The sequence below is a fragment of the Oncorhynchus tshawytscha genome, linkage group LG33 (genome assembly GCF_018296145.1).
Source record: "Oncorhynchus tshawytscha isolate Ot180627B linkage group LG33, Otsh_v2.0, whole genome shotgun sequence".
NCBI lineage: Eukaryota > Metazoa > Chordata > Actinopteri > Salmoniformes > Salmonidae > Oncorhynchus > Oncorhynchus tshawytscha.
Genome location: NC_056461.1, coordinates 39,461,735 through 39,486,608, shown reverse-complemented (window position 1 = coordinate 39,486,608; position 24,874 = coordinate 39,461,735). Strand labels below are relative to the sequence as shown.

At 42.3% G+C, this 24,874-nt stretch overlaps 1 protein-coding gene across 1 annotated transcript in view; it reads right to left on the bottom strand.

Annotated features, from left to right (window-relative positions):
- The window catches only part of LOC112230698 (reticulon-4 receptor-like 1), a 201,666-nt gene extending 178,210 nt beyond the window's left edge, over positions 1-23,456 (bottom strand). Inside the window, exon 1 of the mRNA XM_042311523.1 lies at positions 22,719-23,456. Within this exon, the coding sequence (XP_042167457.1) occupies positions 22,719-22,731 (13 nt within the window). The 5' untranslated portion in view covers positions 22,732-23,456. The remainder of the gene's footprint in view (positions 1-22,718) is intronic.
- Between the last annotated feature and the right edge of the window lie 1,418 nt (positions 23,457-24,874).

Sequence of the window (24,874 nt, the reverse complement as noted above, 5' to 3'; positions counted from 1 at the left end):
CTAACCCCTTAATAATCTCCATCCAACTCTAACCCCTTAATAATCTCCATCCAACTCTAACCCTTTAATAATCTCCATCCAACTCTAACCCCGTAATAATCTCCATCCAACTCTAACCATTTAATAATCTCCATCCAACTATAACCCCTTAATAATCTCCCCCAACTCTAACCCCTTAATAATCTCCCCCAAATCTAACCCTTTAATAATCTCCATCCAAATCTAACCCCTTAATAATCTCCATCCAAATCTAACCCCTTAATAATCTCCATCCAAATCTAACCCCTTAATAATCTCCATCCAAATCTAACCCCTTAATAATCTCCATCCAACTCTAACCCCTTAATAATCTCCATCCAACTCTAACCCCTTAATAATCTCCATCCAACTCTAACCCCTTAATAATAATAATCTTTCCACCACTGTTAATTTCCCACTGAGCAAACAATTTATGTATTTACACTACCTTTCAAAAGTTTGGGGTCACATTGAAATGTCCTTGTTTTTGAAGAACAGCTCATTTTCTGTCCATTAAAATAACATGAAATTGATCATAAATACAGTGTAGACATTGTTAATGTTGTACATGACTATTGTATTTGGAAATGTCTGATTTTTAATGGAATATCTACATAGGTGTACAGAGGCCCATTATCAGCAGCCATCACTCCTGTGTTCCAATGGCACGTTGTTAGCTAATCTAAAGTTTATCATTTTTAAAGGTGAATTGATCATTAGAAAATCCTTTTGCAATTATGTTAGCACAGCTGAAAACTGTTCTAATTAAAGAAGCAATAAAACTGGCCTTCTTTAGACTAGTTGAGTATCTGGAGCATCAGCATTTGTGGGTTCGATATCAGGCTCAAAAAGGCCAGCAACAAAGAACTTTCTTCTGAAACTCGTCAGTCTATTCTTGATCTGAGAAATGGCTATTCCATGTGAGAAATTTCCAAGAAACTAGAAATGACTAGTATCCAATCCTTCAGCTACTGTGAAATGTACGAACTCCTCCGGTATCCCATTCTCATGTAATGCACCACCTCAGAAATCTGTTTATTTTCTTACCTTCACACTTATCTGGTCCCATACATGTTGACCAAACTGGATCTGGTCTCTTACATGATGACCAAACTGGATCTGGTCTCTTACATGATGACGAAACTGGATCTGGATCTGGTCTCTTACATGATGACCAAACTGGATCTGGATCTGGTCTCTTACACAATGACAAAACAGTATCTGGTCTCTTACATCATGACCAAACTGGATCTGGTCTCTTACATGATGACCAAAACGGATCTGGTCTCTTACATGATGACCAAACTGGATCTGGATCTGGTCTCTTACACAATGACAAAACAGTATCTGGTCTCTTACATCATGACCAAACTGGATCTGGTCTCTTACATGATGACCAAACTGGATCTGGATCTGGTCTCTTACACGATGACCAAACTGGATCTGGATCTGTTCCCTTACACGATGACCAAACTGGATCTGGATCTGATCTCTTACATGATGACCAAACTGGATCTGGATCTGGTCTCTTACATGATGACCAAACTGGATCTGGTCTCTTATATTATGACCAAACTGGATCTGGATATGGTCCCTTACATGATGACCAAACTTAATCTGGTCTCTTACATGATGACCCAACCAGATCTGGTGATGTGCACTCTTAAGAAACAAAAGGTTCTATCTAGAACCTAAAAGTATGATTTTTGACAACGAAACAGCAACCATGTTATATTGATGTGAATTCATAATGTTAGTCATATACATGTATCTGGAGTTCTTCCCTCTCGTGCGTCATCATAATTTTGATGTTCTTTTGACAGCTTGAGAAGATTAATATGAGAGAAGAGGAAATTTAAGAGACTGAGATATATTCTCTCTCTCTCTCTCTCTCTCTCTCTCTCTCTCTCTCTCTCTCTCCAAAACAAATAGTGTCACATCCCTCCATCATATCCACCCTCCATCATTCCCTCCCTCTCTCTCTCTGATCCCTCCTTCTTGATGATGTCTGCGACACACATCACATCTACTCAGAGACAAGAACTTCTCGTCAGCCTCATCCCTCTGAGTGTGTGTGTGTGTGTGAATGGGTGTGTGTGACTGTTAGCTGTGATAATATAAGCTGTGGGGAGATAGGCAGATGGGCTGGTTAATGCACTGCTGTGGTTATATAAGACCTGCTATAGCTGTTACTGTTACTGTCTGGCTGTGTTACTGTCTTTCTCTCTCTCTCTGTCTGTTACTGTCTCTCTGTCAACATCTCTCTCTCTCTTTCTGTGTCTGTATGTCTGTCTGCCTGTTTATCTGCCTGTGTTACTGTATGTACTGTCTCTCTCTCTGTATGTCTGTCTGCCTGTCTGTCTGTACTGCAGCACTGAAAGCGAGGGAGGGAGGGGTGGGTGAGAGAGAGCTGGGCAGCCTGAGAAGGAGAGAGAGAAAGAGCGAGAGACAGACAGAAAGAGAGAGAGGGCGAGAGGGAGGGGTGCGGGTATGAAAAAGGAAGACGACTTGGGACAGGTAGAGGGCCCTACAGAGAGAATGGGTCAGGGTGGTGGCAGGAGGCGGGAAGGCAGTGGGACAGGAAATGTGGTAGTGTATGGTACGTCAAGACATACAGACAGTGATGTTGGGACTTGTTGTCCTGAGTTGGATTAACTCTGGTCTCACTCCAAAAACTCTGTTATTCACTTTACTTTTCCTACCAGATGCTGAGTAAGAGAGTGCGAGGGAGGGGAGAGAGTGGAGAGAGGGGAGGAGGAGAGAAAGAGAGAGGCAGGCAGTACTCAGACACAGAAAGAAAGAAAAACAAAGCTACTCTCTACAGGCTATAGAGGGGCAGTGTGTTAGTTGGTAGCTATTTCAGTCCTTCTCTTCCACTCAGCACAGATATTTGTATAACAGAAGTACTGAGGGAGAGAGAGAGAATGAGGGAAAGAGAGAGAGGGAGTGTAGGGGAGAGAGGAAGAGGTGAGGGATAGAGAGGATGTGAGAAAGGGAAAATGAACAGAGGAAGGAGAGAAAGGCAGAGTGAGGGAATGAGGAAGGGCTAGGAAGAGAGAGAGATAACTATCTGGTCCATAGTGAAGAATAGTAGAAGGCCCATGCTGTTTGGAGCTGGAGACCCCGATTCACCATCATAACACTGATCAATTATTTAAAGAGATTCTCTGGTACTTTTGTATTTTTAGCCAGCAGCTCTGAAAGTAGCACTCACAAGCCTAAAGTGTTCCCCTAAAATTGTGTACTATACGTAACATATGGGTACCACATCATTGCTCTCTTTCTGTCACTCTGTTCTGTGTGCATCTTGCTAGCTGTCACTCAAATGGCGAGGGAGCTAAAACTGAACAGCTGGAACCTCAAATTGAGAGGGTGCGGCCTATGAGAAAATGGACCGCACAGCTTCCAGAAAACTGTTGCTTTCAAACTAGGTATTTCGTAGGTAATTTAAGTATGACGGTAATTCTGCTCATAGGGTATTTTTGTATAAACTACACATTGACATATGCAGCCCAAAGAGGGAAAAAAATGGTTAATAGTTGCCAAAGTTCAGGATTTTTTTTTTAATAAGGTGCAATATGCAGAAATCGCACTGCCATTTATTTCCTGGTTGAAAAAATAACAAGAAATAGATAGTGCAAAGCACGTATGTCAAACTCCTTTCATCTTCTCCTCACATGGTTGTCTGGGTCTCAGTAAGGAACTCTCCTCACCTGGTTGTCTAGGTCTTAGTAAGGAACTCTCCTCACCTGGTTGTCTAGGTCTTAGTAAGGAACTCTCCTCACCTGGTTGTCTAGGTCTTAGTAAGGAACTCTCCTCACCTGGTTGTCTAGGTCTTAGTAAGGAACTCTCCTCACCTGGTTGTCTAGGTCTTAGTAAGGAACTCTCCTCACCTGGTTGTCTAGGTCTTAGTAAGGAACTCTCCTTACCTGGTTGTCTAGGTTTTAGTAAGGAACTTTACTCACATGGTTGTCTAGGTCTTAGTAAGGAACTCTCCTCACCTGGTTGTCTTAGTAAAGACCTCCCCTCACCTGGTTGCCTAGGTCTTAGTAAGGAACTCTCCTCACCTGGTTAACTTAGTAAGGAACTCTCCTCACCTGTTTGTCTAGGTCTTAGTAAGGAACTCTCCTCACATGGTTGTCTAGGTCTTAGTAAGGAACACTCCTCACCTGGTTGTCTAGGTCTTAGTAAGGAACGCTCCTCACCTGGTTGTCTAGGTCTTAGTAAGGAACGCTCCTCACCTGGTTGTCTAGGTCTTAGTAAGGAACTCTCCTCACCTGGTTGTCTAGGTCTTAGTAAGGAACTCTCCTCACCTGGTTGTCTAGGTCTTAGTAAGGAACTCTCCTCACCTGGTTGTCTAGGTCTTAGTAAGGAACTCTCCTCACCTGGTTGTCTAGGTCTTAGTAAGGAACTCTCCTCACCTGGTTGTCTAGGTCTTAGTAAGGAACTCTCCTCACCTGGTTGTCTAGGTCTTAGTAAGGAACTCTCCTCACCCGGTTGTTCTATTCACCTCACTGTTTACCCAGGTGAAGTCTCTCTCGCTCTCTCTCTCTCGCTCTCGCTCTCTCTCTCATATATATTCTATTCAAAGGGCTTTATTGGCATGGGAAAAGTATGTTTACATTTCCAAAGCAGGTGGAATAGAAAATAAACAAAAATGAAATACACCATAAAAAATTGCCGGTAAACATTACACTCACAACAGTTCAAAATGAATGGAGACATTTCAAATGTTATATTATGGCTATATATAGTGTTGTAACAATGTGCAAATCGTTAAAGTACAAGAGGGAAAATACGTTTACATAAAAATGGGATATATTTACAATGGTGTTATTTACTGGTTGCCCCTTTCTTGTGGCAACAGGTCACACATCTTGTAGCTGTGATGGCACACTGGAATTTCACCCAGTAGATATGGGAGTTTATCAAAATTGGGTTTGTTTTCAAATTCTTTGTGGATCTGCATAATCTGAGGGAAATATGTGTCTCTAATATGGTCATACAGCCAGGTCTGCCTTTCTCAATAGCAAGGCTATGCTCACTGAGTCTGCATACAGTTGAAGTCGGAAGTTTACATACACCTTTGCCAAATACATTTATACTCAGCCAAAAGGCATGTGGGAGACTCCCCAAACATATTGAAGAAGGTACTCTGGTCAGATGAGACTATAATTGAGCTTTTTGGCCATCAAGGAAAATGCTATGTCTGGCGCAAACCCAACACCTCTCATCACCCCGAGAACAACATCCGCACAGTGAAGCATGGTGGTGGCAGCATCATGCTGTGGGGATGTTTTTCATTGGCAGGGACTGGGAAACTGGTCAGAATTTAAGGAATGATGGATGGGGAAATACAGGGAAATTCTTGAGGGAAACCTGTCTCAGCCTTCCAGAGATTTGAGACTGGAACGGAGGTTCACCTTCCAGGGGGACAATGACACTAAGCATACTGCTAAAGCAACACTCGGGTGGTTTAAGGGGAACATTTAAATGTCTTGGAAGTGCTTAGTCAAATCCCAGACCCCAATCCAATTGAGAACATGTGGTATGATTTAAAGATTGCTGTACACCAGCGGCACCTATCCAACTTGAAGGAGCTGGAACAGTTTTGCCTTGATGAATGGGCAAAAGTCCCAGTGGCTAGATGTGCCAAGCTTATAGAGACATACCACAAGAGATCTGGAGCTGTAATTGCTGCAAAAGGTGGCTCTACAAAGTATTGAATTTGGGGGGCTGAATAGGTATGCAAGCTCAAGTTCTGTTTTTTTGTCTTGTTTCTTGTTTGTTTCACAAAAAATATATTTTGCATCTTCAAAGTGTTGTGTAAATCTAATTATACAAACCCCCAAGCCAATAGGGTGTGGCCAGGGTTTGTTTAGGGGGGGGTCTTGGCTGGTTGGGGTGGGGATGTGGCTGGTGATGCTGAGGTCTGTGTGTAGGTCCTCTTGGTGCAGGTCTGGGAGGGTGTCTTGCTGGTCTGGCCGGGTTGTCCATTGCTCTGTTGCTCCTGTGTGAGGTGCTGGGGCTACGGTTGAGGGTGACGACCTTTAGGGTCCTGGTAAAAGTTGTAGAGGTGGACCTAGACGTAAGGCTGTTCAAGTCCAGGGTGGAATGGTGGGCCAGGTAGAAATTAGGTTTTGAGGCACAGTCCCGGGAAATGCTTGCATCCACCCGCTGTATGGTGGCAGGGTGAAAGTATTTTTGTGGTATTGTCGTGGTAATTTCCTGTATTACTAAATGAGGAGAGTTTACAAACCACACACCAGTCAGAGTTATACTTAAACTTTATCTTTAATTATATGGGCTTCAACATAGCCCTTTGACTCTCAGATCAATTCAGTGTCTATAAATGAATTCTGAGAGTGCTTACAAAATAATTATAGTATATTTTATAGCCAAGATACAGCCCTCTCAACTCACATGACGAACCATAGATCTCAGGAACTTCACAAAGGGCCTTTTACTTGAGAGGAGTATCCCATAGCCAGATAGCATTAGCTATACATTATCGTTCAGTTTGGTCTCTAAGACGAGGTTCTAATCTCGTTCTTGGTACTTCATAGTACCAAAACATTACCTCATCCAATGGCATATATTAATTGTCAATTCTAGATACTCCCCTCTCAAGAACAACCCACTCCTGGACAAGCTCACGGAGGGGAGTGAGCCTCTAGGTCATATACTAGGTCAAGATAAGGGCAACATCAGAGGGGTAATACAATGGTTCCAGAGACTGCCATACTCCTCCCCCCAATGGGAAAAGGAGGGAGTGACTGGCGTACAGACATTGTGGAGCCCTTCACATGGTTTAACAGATACATTCACATATGAAGACAATGTTCAATTCTGACTTCTCCCTTTCTGATATTCTGCATATTACCAGACATGTAAAAGACAAGCCTGACCTCTCCCCTCTCTGGGCCCCAAGTGACACTTCCCTAGAGAAGAAATGAAAAATGCAACTGCCAACAGTATAGTCCAAAAAGAGACATTCTAATGACAAGTATCTCACATAAGCATATTATGAAAGTAAATAAAACCTCTTATCTATGTTATCCAACTAATTCTGATTCAGCTACGACAGTATCAGGGTAGAGGTGACCACTTTGGGGAAACAGGAAGAAGCTTTTTCAATCACTCTCTTGAGTGCTGTGACCTCCCTTTCCTGTTGGGCCCTGAGGCCATTTGTGCCGATGTCAATTATGATGTGGCTGAGGGACATTAGTCTGTCCTCTGACAACAGCTCCAGGGCACACCTAGTGTTTGGCACCAGAGTTTAGCCACTTGGTGTTCTCTCTCTCTCGCTACCTCCTGCTTCACTCTCTCTCTCTCCCTCTCTCCCTCTCTCTATTTCAAATCAATGGGGTTTTATCAGGGTTGTGGCGTCAGGGGAGTTCTATGTACAGTGGACGAGGATGGGGGCTTGGTTCTAATTTAGGTCCGTTAAATGAAGAAAAGTTTGTGCTTTTAATGATGTAACTATCAGGTTAATAAAGGTATTTGTATTATCTCTCTCCCTCAGTCTCTCTCTCTCCCTCGGTCTCTCTCTCTCTCTTTGGAGGTATAGGACTAGCTGCTGCAGTCCCCAGGCCTCAGAGGTTGAGCATGAAAAACAGGTTGCACACACACGCACACACACAGCAATAGAGCTTAGCCCTACTACGCTACCAGATCTCTCCCTCCATCTTCTGCCAGGCTGAAAGCATCTGCCTTGTGTATTACTCAATGTTTCCACCTCTGACATTTACTCCATTACTATTCCCCGGGTCCCCAACACACACACAAACTCCATACAATACAGACCAAGACAACAGCTTCTCCCCTGAGTATCAAGCAACACACAAGCACACTCTCTACTTTCTCTCTCTCCCCTCCCTCCCCCCCCAACCTCTCTCCTCCTCCCTTCCTCCCTCCTCTCTGGTGCTATACTGTGCAGTGTAATCAGAGGTGAAGTGGTTAAGCCTCTTTCACTCTCTTCATGGGGAGTAAACAGTAAAGCCATGTTTAATTGAGCTGCTCAACAACCGGCTATAAATAAGACTCCCTCTTTGTGTGTGTGTGTATCCTGCCTATGGAAGCAGTTTGACCAACAACCCACTATTGTGGAAAGGCTCCAGAAACACCCAAATAAACTCAGCAAAAAAAGAAATGTCCCTTTTTCAGGACCCTCTCTTTCAGAGATAATTTGTAAAAATCCAAATAACTTCACAGATCTTAATTGTAAAGGGTTGAAACACTGTTTCCCATGCTTGTTCAATGAACCATAAACAATTAATGAAGATGCAACTGTGTAACGGTAGTTAAGACACTAAGAGCTTACAGACGGTAGGCAATTAAGGTCACAGTTATAAAAACTTAGGACACTAAAGAGGCCTTTCTACTGACTCTGAAAAACACCAAAAGAAAGAAGCCCAGGGTCCCTGCTCAACTGCGTGAACGTGCCTTAGGCATACTGCAAGGAGGCATGCTACAACACAGAGTTTAACATGGAATAAACAATAAACAAGCCAATGACACAATAAACAAGTCGATGACACAGTAGAAAAAAAATAGTCTATATACAGTGTGTGCAAAAGGCATGAGGTAGGCAATAAATAGGCCATAGGAGCGAATAATTACAATTTAGCAGATTAACACTGGAGTGATAAATGAGCAGATGATGATGTGCAAGTAGAGATACTGGTGTGCAAAAGAGCAGAAAAGTAAATAAAATAAAAACATTATGGGGATGCGGTAGGTAGATTGGGTAGGCTAATTACAGATGGACTATGTACAGCTGCAGCGATCGGTTAGCAGCTCAGATAGTTGATGTTTAAAGTTGGTGAAGGAAATAAAAGTCTCCAACTTCAGTGATTTTTGCAATTCGTTCCAGTCACTGGTAGCAGAGAACTGGAAGGAAAGGTGGCCAAATGAGGTGTTGGTTTTGGGGATGATCAGTGAGATATACCTGCTGGAACGTGTGCTACGGGTGGGTGTTGTTATCGTGACCAGTGAACTGAGATAAGGCGGAGCTTTACCTAGCATAGACTTATAGATGACCTGGAGCCAGTGGGTCTGGCAACGAATATGTAGCGAGGGCCAACCGACTAGAGCATACAGGTCGCAGTGGTATAAGGTGATTTGGTAACAAAACGGATGGCACTGTGATAGACTGCATCCAGTTTGCTGAGTAGAGTGTTGGAAGCTATTTTGTAGATGACATCGCCGAATCCCACTAACTGGGTCGGCCCGAAACTTGCACTAGCAAACTAGCTAACTTTGCAACATTGTTTAAAATATCCTGGGCCCACAGTGTTTCCCGCACCAGACACAGCTGTAGGCTATTTGTGCAAGGGATAAGAAGTAATCAGGTATTTTATGACATTTACACTGGACCAGAGCATTACACATTTCCCTTTCATGCCAAATGGTTATCAAATCTTTGCGGAACTATTGTCACTCTCAACTGATTCTAGAAACAGACTTAGTTTAATTGCTGTTTGAGGTGAAGAAAACCTTATTTTGAGAAGCTCCACACTTCATTAGTGGTGGTGAGTTACACTAATGAAGTGTGGAGCTTCTCAAAATAAGGTTACCCACCACTGCGACCTGTAAGCTCTAGTCGGTTGGCCCTCGCTACATATTCGTTGCCAGACCCACTGGCTTCAGGTCATCTATAAGTCTATGCTAGGTAAAGCTCCGCCTTATCTCAGTTCACTGGTCACGATGGCAACACCCATCCGTAGCTATCAGACATCCCCAAATGGAAACATTTTATAGGTCTACATTTGCATGCAGGCCAGGTAGACTAGTCCTACTGCTATATGGTAATCAGGTGCGCGCCCTTACTCAACACTGACATTTTATAGGTCTACATTTGCATGCAGGCCAGGTAGACTAGTCCTACTGCTATATGGTAATCAGGTGCGCGCCCTTACTCAACACTGACAGAAGCGTTTCAAACAAAACATGATGAATAAATTGACAAATCTCAGAAATGGAATGAAATAAACAAAAACTTGGAACTCACTAGTTTAGCATAGGTTGTGAGTTCTGCAAACAACGTGTCCACTCCAACAATGAAAATGGTAAACGACTGTAGTAGTAGTGATACATTGAATGCCTTAACATAAATTAACCACAACCAAACAAACATTGCAGATTAGAAATGATAGGAATTAGGGGCAAATTTAGGCTACTACTGGTGATGTATGCACTGGGCAATTGATAAACACAGCAAACAATGCAACACAATGAAGTTGTGAAACAATGAATATGCACAAAATGGCTGGAGAGAGCACATTCTGGAGAGAGACATGCCTTGTGCAGCTGAGCCACACTTCTTTTTTACTTGGACAGTGGCATCCCCGCGGCCTCCTCAATGGATTAGTCCACTGAGACAGGCACAAATCAAACAGGTGTCTTGTGTGCCATTAAAAATATATATGATCTTTGCCACTGCTCGACTAAAAAAATCTTGTTCGAACCAATAGCCTATGGACCAATCAACTAAATGGGTTCAGCCCTACTTCCTAAGTAGCCAGCCTCACAAGTGTGTAGCTAGCTATTTTCAGTTTGTTTTGTGCTTTGCTATTGTTACAGTGGGGCAAAAAAGTATTTAGTCAGCCACCAATTGTGCAAGTTCTCCCACTTAAAAAGATGAGAGAGGCCTGTAATTTTCATCATAGGTATACTTCAACTATGACAGACAAAATGAGAAAAAAAATTCCAGACAATCACATTGTAGGATTTTTAATGAATTTATTTGCAAATTATGGTTGAAAATAAGTATTTGGTCACCTACAAACAAGCAAGATTTCTGGCTCTCACAGACCTGTAACGTCTTCTTTAAGAGGCTCCTCTGTACTCCACTCGTTACCTGTATTAATGGCACCTGTTTGAACTTGTTATCAGTATAAAAGACACCTGTCCACAGCCTCAAACAGCATGGGGGTGGAAACATCATGCTTTGGGGCTGTTTTTCTGCATGGATCAGGACGACTGATCCGTGTAAAGGAAAGAATGAATGGGGCCATGTATCGTGAGATTTTGAGTGACAACCTCCTTCCATCAGCAAGGGCATTGAAGAAAAAACGTGGCTGGGTCTTTCAGCATGACAGTGATCCCAAACACACCGCCCGGGCTACGAAGGAGTGGCTTCGTAAGAGCAGTGATGTTTTGGGGCTGTTGCTGGGCAATAAGGTCCTGGAGTGGCCTAGCCAGTCTCCAGATCTCAACCCCATAGAAAATCTTTGGAGGGAGTTGAAAGTCCGTGTTGCCCAGCAACAGCCCCAAAACATCACTGCTCTAGAGGAGATCTGCATGGAGGAATGGGCCAAAATGCCAGCAACCGTGTGTGAAAACCTTGTGAAGACCTCTGTCATTGCAAACAAAGGGTATATAACAAAGTATTGAGATATTGACCAATTACTTATTTTCCACCATAATTTGCAAATAAATTCTTTAAAAATCCTACAATGTGATTTCTGATTTTGTCTGTCATAGTTGAAGTGTACCTATGATGAAAATTACAGGCCTCTCTCATCTTTTTAAGTGGGAGAACTTGCACAATTGGTGGCTGACTAAATACTTTTTTGCCCCACTGTATATAATTCTACAAAACATGTATTTTCATAACGTTAGATGGCTTATGGCGCTTACACATAGCCCCTGTATGACTCAGATCCTCTAGCTTTTGTTTAGGTACCTGATCGGCAAGGTCTAGCTATAGCTAGGTCTATAAAGCATGAGTGAAATGCAATATTGTACCCAAACGTTGCTGCTACTATTGATTTTTTTATCCTGCTGCTCAGCCACTTTACCTCCTATCACCAGTATCACTGATATGGTTATTGATAATGTTATTGTACAAACTGTATATTATTTTGTTCTTTCTCTACTAGCATTGACACTTTCTATTTTTGATATTGCTACTATGCAAATATGCAAGTAAGCGTTTCACTGTACCGTTTACACCTTCTGTATCCCGTGCATGTGACAAATAAACGTTGATGTGATGTAGTGTGTATTTATCAGAGACAGTAATGTGAAGAACAACATGACCTGCACCAAAGTCAGATTAGAATATAGGCCAAGGACTAGATGAAGTGTATTCTAACCTGGAGTTTTTCCTTATTGTAAGCTACTACTTTTACCTCTTTTAGTCTTGAAATCTGTCGTTGTTTACTACACTACTCACTCTGTTTAAAACGTAGCCTCACATGTGAATCCTTAAAGAGATGGGTGGGGCTAAGGATTAAGGGCTAAGGCTAAAGAGGTTGTGAACGATGCTGAATTGGTGTAGACAAGAGTTCTCCAGTAGGTTTACCAAAACATTCAAGGGCTATTTTTTTCAAAAGTGGGGTTACAAGTTGATAAACTTTCAAAGCAGAATTACTTTCCCGTTGTTCGGAGGGCCTGTTGTACCTCTGGCAGTCTCTATGGGGGTGCCACAGGGTTCAATCCTCGGGCCGACACTCTTCTCTGTATACATCGCTCTTGCTGCTGGTGATTCTCTGATCCACCTCTACACAGACGACACCATTCTGCATACTTCTGGCCCTTCATTGGACACTGTGATAACTAACCTCCAGACGAGCTTCACTGCCATACAACTCCCATTCCGTGGCCTCCAACTGCTCTTAAGTGCAAGTAAAACTAAATGCATGCTCTTCAACCGATCACTGCCTGCACCTGCCCACCCGTCCAGCATCACTGCTCTGGACGGCTCTGACTAAGAATATGTGGATCACTACAAATACTTAGGTGTCTGGTTAGACTGTAAACTCTCCTTCCAGACTCACATTAAGCATCTCCAATCCTAAATTAAATCTAGAATCGGCTTCCTATTTCACAACAAAGCATCCTTCACTCATGCTGCCAAACATACCCTTGTAAAACTGACCATGCTACCGATCCTCGACTTCGGCGATGACATCTATAAAATAGCCTCCAACACTCTACTCAACAAACTGGATGCGGTCTATCACAGTGCCATCCGTTCTGTCACCTAAGCCCCATATACCACCCACCACTGCGAACTGTACGCTCTCGTTGGCTGGCCCTCGCTCTACTCTCTTCACCAAACCCACTGGCTCCAGGTCATCTACAAGTCTCTGCTAGGTAAAGCCCCACCTTATCTCAGCTCACTGGTCACCATAGCAGCACCCACTCATAGCACGCGCTCCAGCAGGTATATCTCACTGGTCATCCCCAAAGCCAATTCATCCTTTGGCCGCCTTTCCTTCCAGTTCTCTGCTGCCAATGACTGGAACGAACTGCAAAAATCACTGAAGCTGGAGACTCATATATCCCTCAGTAGCTTTAAGCACCAGCTGTCAGAGCAGCTCACAGATCACTGCACCTGTACATAGCCAATCTGTAAACAGCCAATCCAACTACCTCATCCCCATTCTGTATTTATTTATTTATCTTGCTCCTTTGCACCCCAGTATCTCTACTTGCACATTAATCTTCTGCACATTTACCTTTCCAGTGTTTAATTGCTATATTGTAATTACTTCGCCACCATGGCCTATTTATTGCCTTAACTCCCTTATCCTACCTCATTTGCACTCACTGTATGCCAACTTTTTGTTTTCCTTTTATTTCTACTGTAATATTGACTGCATGTTTGGTTATTCCATGTGTAACTCTGTGTTGTTGTGTGTGTTGAACTGCTATGCTTTATCTTGGTCAGGTCGCAGTTGCAAATGAGAACTTGTTCTCAACTAGCCTACCGTGTTAAATAAAGGTGAAATAAAAATACATTTAAAAAACTGCAGTTTATGATATACTATCTCTACTTTCTTCCAATGTAAAAAACACAATTTAAAATTGTTCTACTTAAGAACAAATCAAGGCAGTGAGTCATAAATGGTAATCAAAACTGGTTTAGGCCAATTTAGATGAATTTTTGTATTTACAGAATAGTAGCAAACTACTCAAGTCGATGTGGCACACATCAAGTTTCACGTTTTTAATGTCACATGCACATGTGTTATCCTATGTTATCCTAACAACGCATTAATCATTATCAATGTAGTACTATAAAATATAGAACAAAAACACAAGAGCAATAGAAATAATAACAGGAGAAAGTAGGTCAGCTTCATACAGCGTCAATTCCAATACCATGTTTACTATGTGCAAGGATACTAAAGTGATGGAGTAAAGATATGTAAAGAGGTAAGGTGACTAGGCATCAGGATATATGATAAACAGAGTAGCACCAACTTACATGATGATTGAAGTGATTGTGTGTGTGTTGCAGTGTCAGTGTGCGTGGGTGAGTGTGTTGTTCACAGGAGACTTGTTAATAAATATTGCCTTCTGTCAAGATGGAAGCTGTCTTTTTCCATACATCACACACACAACCAATGCTACTGCACCAATACCTACGCTACAACAACTACCTCTTACTTGACTCAACTGATGATGTGGAAACCGGTCACTAGGGGCAACAGTGAGTCCTGTTACCTTCAAGTAGGTTTCGGTTTTGCTAGGGTGTTGTGGACGGGGTGGCAGCCTTAATGCCTAAACTTAACCATAACCTTAAAACTTTGTAGTTAATGCCTAAACCTAACCTTAAATACTAGAAATGTGACATTTACCTTGTGGATTGGGATAGCGGTTGGGCATAAGCATCTGCCTCTGATTCCAAAGTTTGCAACTTCAAATCCAGTGGTAGGAATGTGTTTAAGATTTATGTTTTAAGCCTATTCCAAACCTTAACCATTCTGAGTTAATGCCTAACCGTAAGATTTCTCAGTTTAAACCTAAACTTAACCTTAAACACCGTGCTGCACTGACACTGCAGAGAATCCCCTCTGAACACTCTCTCTCTGACTCTGGGAGTAAGAGAGAGTTTAACTATCTCTGGAACTCTCCCAGAAGGCTCCCTAGTAACCTCCCTAACAATGGAGGTGTGAATTGCCCTCTACTGCAAGACAATAGTCAGGCTCCGGTTGGGGGATGGTAAGCCACTTGATGTAGCCTGATAATCACAAACTCCCAGGGTCAGAGAGAGGGTTCAGAGAGGATTTGCTATAGATACTGTCAATATATTACTATGTATTTCATCTGTGAAATGAAACTCTTATACATGTTCTTCATTCCTCCGTTGGAAATTTGAACGTTTACAGTGTATTATTTTCCCTCAGAAAACAATTCGAAGTCATTTTACGTTTTTTGGGGGGGGGTTTGCTATACAACCACAGCACTGGTGTCAATAAGTGTTTTTCAAGGCTATGTGTTGCATGTACTGTATAGTGAGGACTATTTGATATTGTACACATTGGCAGCTAAAAGTAGAACTGCAGTATACAAAGAAAACAACATTTCCGAATGAGAAAATAAGGGAAGGTGATGAGCCATCGAGGTTGTTCGTCATCTGCCTCCTTCAATCCAGCGTGGACACATGTGGCTGAGCGGTACTTGTTGTGGACGTTGCTGACGACGTAACTGGGTAACACTTGTCTCTGATCACGGCACATGTCGTTGGCATTTGAATCCCCATTCCAAGACCACTATGTAAGTTACAAATCTATATTGACAAGAAAATAAATGTAAAAAACAAGGCAGCTTGCTGTGCGGAAGCAGAATTACACATGTGAGTGTTCTGATGACATATTTGACACAGCATATGAATACTGTAATGCTGGGGAGTGTATTTATCACACATAAACTACCTGTACTTACTTTATTGACAGCTGGCCATTAGGTCCCTCTGGCCGAGGTCTCTTCTTCCAGTTTATTTTTGGCACATGGAAAAAGTTTCTACAACTGCTGGGATTAGGGGGACTGGAAATCTTTGTCACTGGTTACACAGAGTAAGGTGGGCTCACGGGTCAGCGGTGTCTTGACACCAGACAATTCTAGCTTTTCCAAGGCTAGCATAAGCAGGTCCCACTTCGCGCAACAAAGACACTCGTCTTCAGTGGGCATCGCTTGGTATTGCCCACAGGTACAGAACCAGTTCTGAGATGACCTGAGTCGGGTCTCATCTGCTGGTTGAATATCTGCCTCAGCCTCTGCCTGCTCCGTTTCTCTATCTCCTTTCTCTGTCTTCCTGTCTTCCTCCATCTATTGAAGCTCGACATCTGTGTATTCCTGTTCAGATAAATAAGGCTTGTCTGCAAATTCAAACATTTTCTCCTCGTATTCGTAGTCACACATGTTGGTTGCGTAGTTGTTCGAAATAAAAAACGAATTAGCTAGCTTGGAAGATTAGCGACCGGCAGCTAGCTAGCAGCTCTGTGTTTACAGTGGACACATTTGTTGTGGACTGACTAGTGTGCTTCGGAAGTATACACATGCACGCCAATATACGCGCGTCAGAAGTTATCGCTCGAGTTCAAACAAAAACGTTGCAGATAAAGTTCGGTATGACAAAATGTCATGTGTCAACTTCTAAAGAACTGAATCATGATACTGAGAGCTTTGTTGTTTGTAAAAAAGGATGCAATTGGATTATTTCTGGAGTCTTCATTCCCCTCTTCTGGAGTCTTTGTTCACCTCTACGCAGACAACACCATTCTGTATACATCTGTATACATCTGGCCCTACAACACTCCTTCCGTGGCCTCTAACTGCTCTTAAACGCTAGTAAAACTAAATGCATGCTTTTCAACCGTTCGCTGCCTGCACCCGCCCGCCCGATTAGCATCACTACTCTGGACGGTTCTCACCTAGAATACGTGGACAACTACAAATTCCTAGGTGTCTGGCTAGACTGTAAACTCTCCTTCCAGACTCATATCAAACATCTCCAATCCAAAATCAAATCTAGAATCAGCTTTCTATTTCGCAACAAAGCCTCCTTCACTCACATTGCCAAACATACCCTAGTAAAGCTGACTATCCTTCCGATCCTCGACTTCGGCTATGTCATCTACAAAATAGCTTCTAATACTCTACTCAGAAAATTGGATGCAGTCTATCACAGTGGCATCCGTTTTGTTACCAAAGCCCCTTATACCACCCACCACAGCGACCTGTATGCTCTACTCGGCTGGCCCCCGCTACATTCGTCGCCAGACCCATTGGCTCCAGGTCATCTATAAGTCTATGCTAGGTAAAGCTCTGCCTTATCTCAGCTCACTGGTCACGATAACAACACCCACCCGTAGCATGTGCTCCAACAGGTATATCTCACTGGTCATCCCCAAAGCCAACGCCTCCTTTGGCCGCCTTTCCTTCCAGGTCTCTGCTGCCAGTGACTGGAACAAATTGCAAAAATAGCTGAAACTGGAGACTTACATTTCCCTCACTAACTTTAAACATCAGCTATCTGAGCTGCTAACCGATCGCTGCAGCTGTACATAGTTCATCTGTACATAGTCCACCCAATCTACCTACCTCATCCCCATATTGTTTTTATTTATTTTCCTGCTCTTTTGCACACCAGTATCATTACTTACACATCATCATCTGCTCATCAATCACCCCAGTATTAATCTGCTAAATTGTAATTAGTTCGCTACTATGGCCTATTCCTTGCCTTACCTCCTCACGCCATTTGCACACACTGTATATAGACGTTCTTTTTTTCTATTGTGTTATAGATTGTACGCTTGTTTATTCCATGTGTAACTTTGTGTTGTTGTTTGTGTCGCACTGCTTTGCTTTATCTTGGCCAGGTCACAGTTGTAAATAAGAACTTGTTCTCAATTATCTTACCTGGTTAAATAAAGGTGAAATAAAACAAATAAAAAAACTTTATGGACGCCCTGGCTCTCCAGAATGAGACTCAGGAACTCCATTGTCGTTTGGGTGTAAGTTTCTCAAAAACAAGTGAAATTTAAAAAATAAAAAAAAACACTGCTTCTTGACACGCTGCCCACTCCGACCGATGTGTCGGAGGAAACACAGTAAAAAAAACATGCAATTCACATAAATAAAAATAGAGATTAGGGCCTCTCGAGTGACGCAGCGATCTAACATACTCACACGCGCCAATGAGCGTCTGCATTGTCAAGCGCTAAAATAGAAGTTGCTTCCATTTGTGGCGCAGAACGCGCTGCAAGTCCTACCTCTCCCATCTCCTCATTGGCTTTTAGAAGCATACACCCACGTGCCATCTCCTCATTGGTTATACCCACGTGGGTGAATGAAAGATGAACTGAGGTCGGTTGGTCGTGGTAATACACCGTATTATGAAAGTTAGATGACAATTGCCATATAAAGTCCAAAGAAGAAAAAGCCTGGAAGGAGGAGAGATGACTAGAAAAGATTCTCTTGACTGTTTAATGTGTGGATTAATTGTCGGAGTAGAGGACCTTTTGCATTTCAGGTAAAATAACAACTCAACGTTTATATCCCAGGACAAATTAGCGAGCAACAGCAAGTTGGCTAAATAGGACAAATTAGCTAGAAACTGCAAGCTAGCCAGTTAAATTGCCATAAATATTTAATACTTTTTGACCGGTCCAAATTAATATAATTGGTTCAGAGTTTGTTTTGATATTTCAACCTGCATGTCGTGATCGCGTTTGGTATGATGGGACAAAATCTATTTGCGCACGATGGCACATGCGGACGGTTTGGGCATGGTGTGAGGCACTGCATCACAGTGCCAGAGGTGTCACTACAGTCCAGCGTCGTCAGGGTTAGGGGAGGGTTTGACCGGCTGGGATGTCCTTGTTCCATTGCGCTCAAGCGGTTCCTTGTGGCGGCCAGGCGCATGCACGCTGACTTCGGTCACCAGCTGTACTGTGTTTCCTCCGACACATTGGTCGGAGTGGGCAGCGTGTCAAGAAGCAGTGTGTGGCTTGGATGGGTCATGTTTTGGAGGACGCATGGTTCTCGACCATTGCCTCTCACGAGTCCGTATGGGAGTTGTAGCGATGGGACAAGACTGTAACTACCAATTGAATATCATGAAAAAGGGGTACAAATCCCCCTCAAAAGAAATATATACAGTATATATACAGTACCAGTCAAAGGTTTTGACACACCTACTAATTACAGGGTTTTTCTTTATCTTTACTATTTCCTCCATTGTAGAATAATAATGAAGACGTCAAAACTATGAAAGAACACATATGGAATGCCAAGAATGTGCAGAGCTGTCATCAAGGCAAAGGGTGGCTACTTTGAAGAATCTCAAATATAAAATATACTGTATTGTACCACTTTTTGGTTACTACATGATTCCATTTGTTTTATTTCATAGTTGTAATTGATGTATTCTCTATTATTCTACAACACCCGTGCCAATATATCCTCCAAACACCGGCATTAATTATTACTTTCAGATTGTCCCTCCTCATGAGGGAGAGGAAATGAGAGAATATCTTAAAGATATGTGGTAACAGAATTACAAGGCAATGTTTTTTTTAAACCTACAGAAGGCAAATCATTTCTGCAAAACTAAATATAAATGATGATATTAGTGTGTGGGGGTCTTCAACATTACTGTGTTTCCATGTATTTGTTATACCTTTTCCATCGGTGAAATCAAAACCTTTGCTTATTTCTTATATTGTTTATGTTGTTTATGATGGAAAATGGTTGAATTTTTTTTATCTATGCCTTCATTTGCCAAAAATATATTCTCTTAGCTTTCATCTGACACCAAATTTGATATGCTCTTATGAACTTTACATGTTGGTGCTCATGGGTCATTTTACATGGAAATGACCTTGTCCCATCTCTCTTTCTCTACCCTCTCTCAATACAATTTCAAGTCAGGTTAAGGGCATTATTGGCATGGGAAACATATGTTAACATTTCCAAAGCAAGTGAAATAGATAATAAACAATAAACAATCAAAATGAACAGTAAACATTCCACAGAAGTTTGAAAAGAATAAAGACATTCCAGATGTCAAATTATGTCTATATACAGAGTTGTAAATGTGCAAATAGTTAAAGAAAATAAATAACCATTGTATTCTCTCTCTCCCTCTCATTATTTTTCTCCATTCATGCCTCCCTCCCTCTCTCTCTCATTATTTTTCTCCATCCATCCCTCCCTCCCTCTCTCATTATTTTGCTCTCTCTCTCTCTCTCTCTCCCTCCCCTCCCTCATTTTTTTCTCCATCCCTCCCTCTCTATCATTATTTTGCTCCCTCACCCCCCCTCTCTCTCCCCCTCCCTCTCCCCCTCTCTCGCTCTCTCTCTCTCTCTCTCTGTGTGTTAGTAGTGAAGTAAAGGTGACAGAGATAACTGTATCATAGACAAACCACCTCCACATTACACCACATTTCATCACTTCTACTGACAGACAGCATGCATATTCAGCAAACACACAGCTATACGGACATTTATCATATTTGTGTGTGTGTGTGTGTGTGTGTGGGCTGGAAGAAACTCAGCCGGAATTGTAAACAAACAAGCACACACACCACTGGCCTGGTCCTTCCAGCCCACACACACAGCCACTGCCCCCCAGTCCAATCCAGTGCAGGCCCAGATGTTTTCATTAGTAATGAGGATAGAGTCCAGCTTGAAGATGGGACAAACCAAGTGGCCTAACCGATAATGATCTGTGTGTGTAGTGTAGTGTAGTGTAGTGTAGTGTAGTGTAGTGTAGTGTAGTGTAGTGTATTGTAGTGTAGTGTAGTGTGTGTGTGTGAGACCCAGGTTATTCTCTCCATCTACTGACGTTAGGCAGACCTTTTCCATTCCATTCAGTGCAGCTCATTCAGCCATACAATACATTTGTCACCCAACAGCTTCTTTCTGAATAATTGCCTGTCAGTCTATTTCACCATGAACATGATGATGACTCACCTAATTTATGTGCGCGTTTGTGTTTGTCTGTGACAGAGAGATATGGTTCCACAATTGCAAAGCTGCTGTTTATCCAGACAGACACACACGTGTACCCTTTAAATAGCGTGCTGAAGTTGGATTTGAACCGGATGTAGGCTAGCATTACAAATGTCAATTTCTTTCTAGCAACATTGGAGCTTTACAGAAACCTACATACATCTCTGTCTCTCCCTCTCTTCCGCTCTCTCTCTGTGTAAACAGTCCCGGCCCCCGGACTATCTTGGCGCCTGTTCCTCGCGCCACTGTTTCATCACCCGCTCGAGAATGTAATAAAACATGTCAGAAAGCTTCTGTTGAGGCGCACGCATGCCCACACGCACATACACACACACACCGATAACTGTAAACTGCAGTGCAGCAGCCGTCTTCTATTTTAAAGAATAAAATAAAGTGATATGGATAAATATTTTATTTCCGCCGAACGGCGCCGAGTGGATCAGGCCGCGGGAGAGAGAAGCTGAAGCTAGAGGTTTTACAGATGTAGGATCTTAATTTGAGCCAATTTGATACAGCAGGAAAATACTCCTACAGCAACAGGAAATGTGAATTATTATAAAGATTATAATGAATGGACATTTTTGTAGGAGTTGATACACGTCTGAAATTTCAAATTGAAAATTACAAACTTCAGATACCTTTTTAAACCTCAAATACACTACATGTTTTAAATGTATTTCATTGCAGGAAAGTTCTCATGCAACAGGGTGATCAAATGAATGTCCTACATCTGTATGTTAAAGGGATAGTTCTGGATTTTGGCAATGAGGCCCTTTTTCTACTTCTCCAGAGTCAGATGAACTTGAGAATACCATTTTTATGTCTCTGCCTCCAGTATGAAGGAAGTTCCTATCTAGAGTTTATGCAATTGTCTACTGGAGATTCCAGTCTTTGTGCTAAGCTACAGCAGTTAGCATTTTCTCGTAAAACTACCTCTAACTTCCTTCATCCTGGACGCAAATAAAAATGGTATTCACAAATTAATCTGACTCTAGGAATAAAGTCCAGAATTTCATTGTCAAAATCCCAAACTATCCATTTAACTGGTATCTCATCTAATGACGCTAAAACAGTCCAAAACGCTCCAGGAGTTAACAGTATATTTGGAACCCAGTTAGCACATAATGTTCTGAGAACCTTGTGTTTCTTAGACCTTTCCAGAGTAAAATGTTCTCAGAACCTGCCTGGATCCAGAGTAAAATGTTCTCAGAACCTCCCTGCAACCTAAAAATAAACCTTCCTAGAACAGGCGACATTTTCACTTAAAATGTTTTAAAACCTTGATTTAACTAGGCAAGTCAGCAACACATTCTTATTTACAATAAGGCCTGCTGGGACGGGGGCTGGGATAAGAAAATAACAACATTAAAAAAAAATATGGCAAAGCACATCACGAAAACAGAGACACCACAACAACACATAAAGAGAGACCAAACTTCTGTTCTCAGAATGTTTTAAAAACGTTCAGTTTTTCTGGTCAGAAAATGTACTGGGCTTCTTCCCACAACCAATGTGAAGCCAAAAACATGTTTCCCACAACTTCCAAGGAACCAAATGTGCTAGCTGGGAAGCTATACACACCTCTATGCAGACCTTTCTGTGGACTAGACACAAGCGCGCAGGATATACACACACAAGCGCGCACATACACTTGGATATTTGAGAAACACTGTAGTCGACAGTAGAGCCTACACATATACCTACCACACAACAAGGGATACACATAATCCCAAATGCATATCGTGATAGAACGCTAGTCTACTGTAGGTTGGTCATCAACAACAGATATTCCCAAAACTGTCGTAATCCATGCAGCAACATATCATAGTCAAAGACATTCCCAACAACACACTGTAAATGTGACAAATTCACAAGAAACAAAAAAAACAAATGGCGGATTAAACACTACAGCGATAGAGACTCACAAAAAAATATTTTTCTTACCTCTTCCAAACATGACGGCGATTGTTCTACCGGTCTAGTATCCCAGTTTGAGTTCCATCCTGCTTGGACGTCTCCGGGAGAATGTAGGTTTCTCGTCTGGTACTCCGCAATAAAACTGCCAGTTTGATTTTTGAACCGTTTTGGATGAATCCTTTGATCGTTGGTGATTTCGTCGTCCCTCGCGAATCACTGTTACATTTCCTCTGGTCTGAAATGAACAGTGTTGACAGGCAGAGTTGAAAACACACCCGCAGATATTCCGATGTAGACGAAGTTAAATCATCTGGAAGAATCTATTCAAGATGCCCTATCTATCCATAAACACACTGCAGGCGCTTCTGTTTTGCCGGTGTCGCACGCTGTAAACTCGGCTCTTTATGGACACCTGAGCTTTTTAATTCTAGCCCACTGTAGCCTAGTCTTTATTCAAGCAATTCGGTTGAAAAGAGAAAGCTATAACTTTCTCGCTGTCGTCTGAATGTTATGTGGCACAAATAGATGAATATCCGTTATGGAAGACCGTTTACCTTTGCCATTCCGAGCTTTTAGCTCTCGAAATTGACAAAACAATATATCCATTCCCCAAAAATCACTTGTTATTGGACAAGGCAGGAAAGCGGAATGGGTCAGTGCCTTCTCCGGTCTCCGTTACTGGCTGGCTCGCGGCAGCCCTTTCAATCTCCCTTCTCTCGAGGAGTTGATCTGACGGATGACGAGAACAGACCGTGGAGCGTGCGCCGCGTGTCTCACCATTATTTCTCTGCCGCTGTCTCTCTATAGCACGAAGATATTCTCTCTCTCTCTCTCTCTCTCTCTCTCTCTCTCTCTCTCTCTCTCTCTCTCTCTCTCTCTCTCTCTCCTCTCACAGAAATGTCAAAACAATAAAGACATTACAAATATTATACATATATATACAGTGTTGTAACGATGTACAAATGGTTAAAGAACACAAGTGAAAATAAATAAGCATAAATATGGGTTGTATTTACAATGGTGTTTGTTCTTCACTGGTTGCCCTTTTCTCGTGGCAACAGTTCACAAATCTTGCTGCTGTGCTGGCACACTGTGGAATTTCCCCCAGTAGATATGGGAGTTTATCAAAATTCTTTGTGGATCTGTGTAATCTGAGGGAAATATGTATCTCTAATATGGTCATACGTTGGACAGGAGGTTAGGAAGTGCAGCTAAATTTCCACCTCATTTTGTGGGTAGTGTGCGCATAGCCTGTCTTCTCTTGAGAGCCAGGTCTGTCTACGGCGGCCTTTCTCAATAGCAAGGCTATGCTCACTAAGTCTGTACATAGTCAAAGCTGTCCTTAAGTTTGAGTCAGTCACAGTGGTCAGGTATTCTGCCACTGTGTACTCTCTGTTTAGGGCCAAATAGCATTCTAGTTTGCTCTGTTTTTTGTTAATTCTTTCCAATGTGTCAAGTAATTATCTTTTTGTTTTCTCATGATTTGGTTGGGTCTAATTGTGCTGTTGTCCTGGGGCTCGTTCACAGCTTTGTGGAAGTTACCTGTGGCGCAGATGTTTAGGCCGATGTATATATATAGTTTTTTGTGTGTTCAAGGGCACCAGTGTCTAGATGGAATTTGTATTTGTGGTCCTGGCGACTGGACCTTTTTTGGAACACCATTATTTTGGTCTTACTGAGATTTACTGTAGGGGCCCAGGTCTGACAGAATCTGTGCAGAAGATCTAGGTGCTGCTGTAGGCCCTCCTTGGTTGGTGACAGAAGCACCAAGCTGCATCCCTGTCTCACCCCACAACCCTGTGTGAAGAAATGTGTGTGAATTTTGCCAATTTTAACCGCACACTTGTTGTTTGTGTACATGGATTTTATAATGTCGTATGTTTTACCCCCAACACCACTTTCCATCAATTTGTATAGCAGACCCTCATGCCAAATTGAGTCAAAGGCTTTTTTGAAATCAACAAAGCATGAGAAGACTTTGCCTTTGTTTTGGTTTGTTTGGTTCTCAATTAGGGTGTGCAGGGTGAATGCATGGTCTGTTGTACGGTAATTTGGTAAAAAGCCCATTTGACATTTGCGAAGTACATTGTTTTCATTGAGGAAATGTACGAGTCTGCTGTTAATGATAATAAAGAGGATTTTCCCAAGGTTACTGTTGACGCATATTCCACAGTAGTTATTGG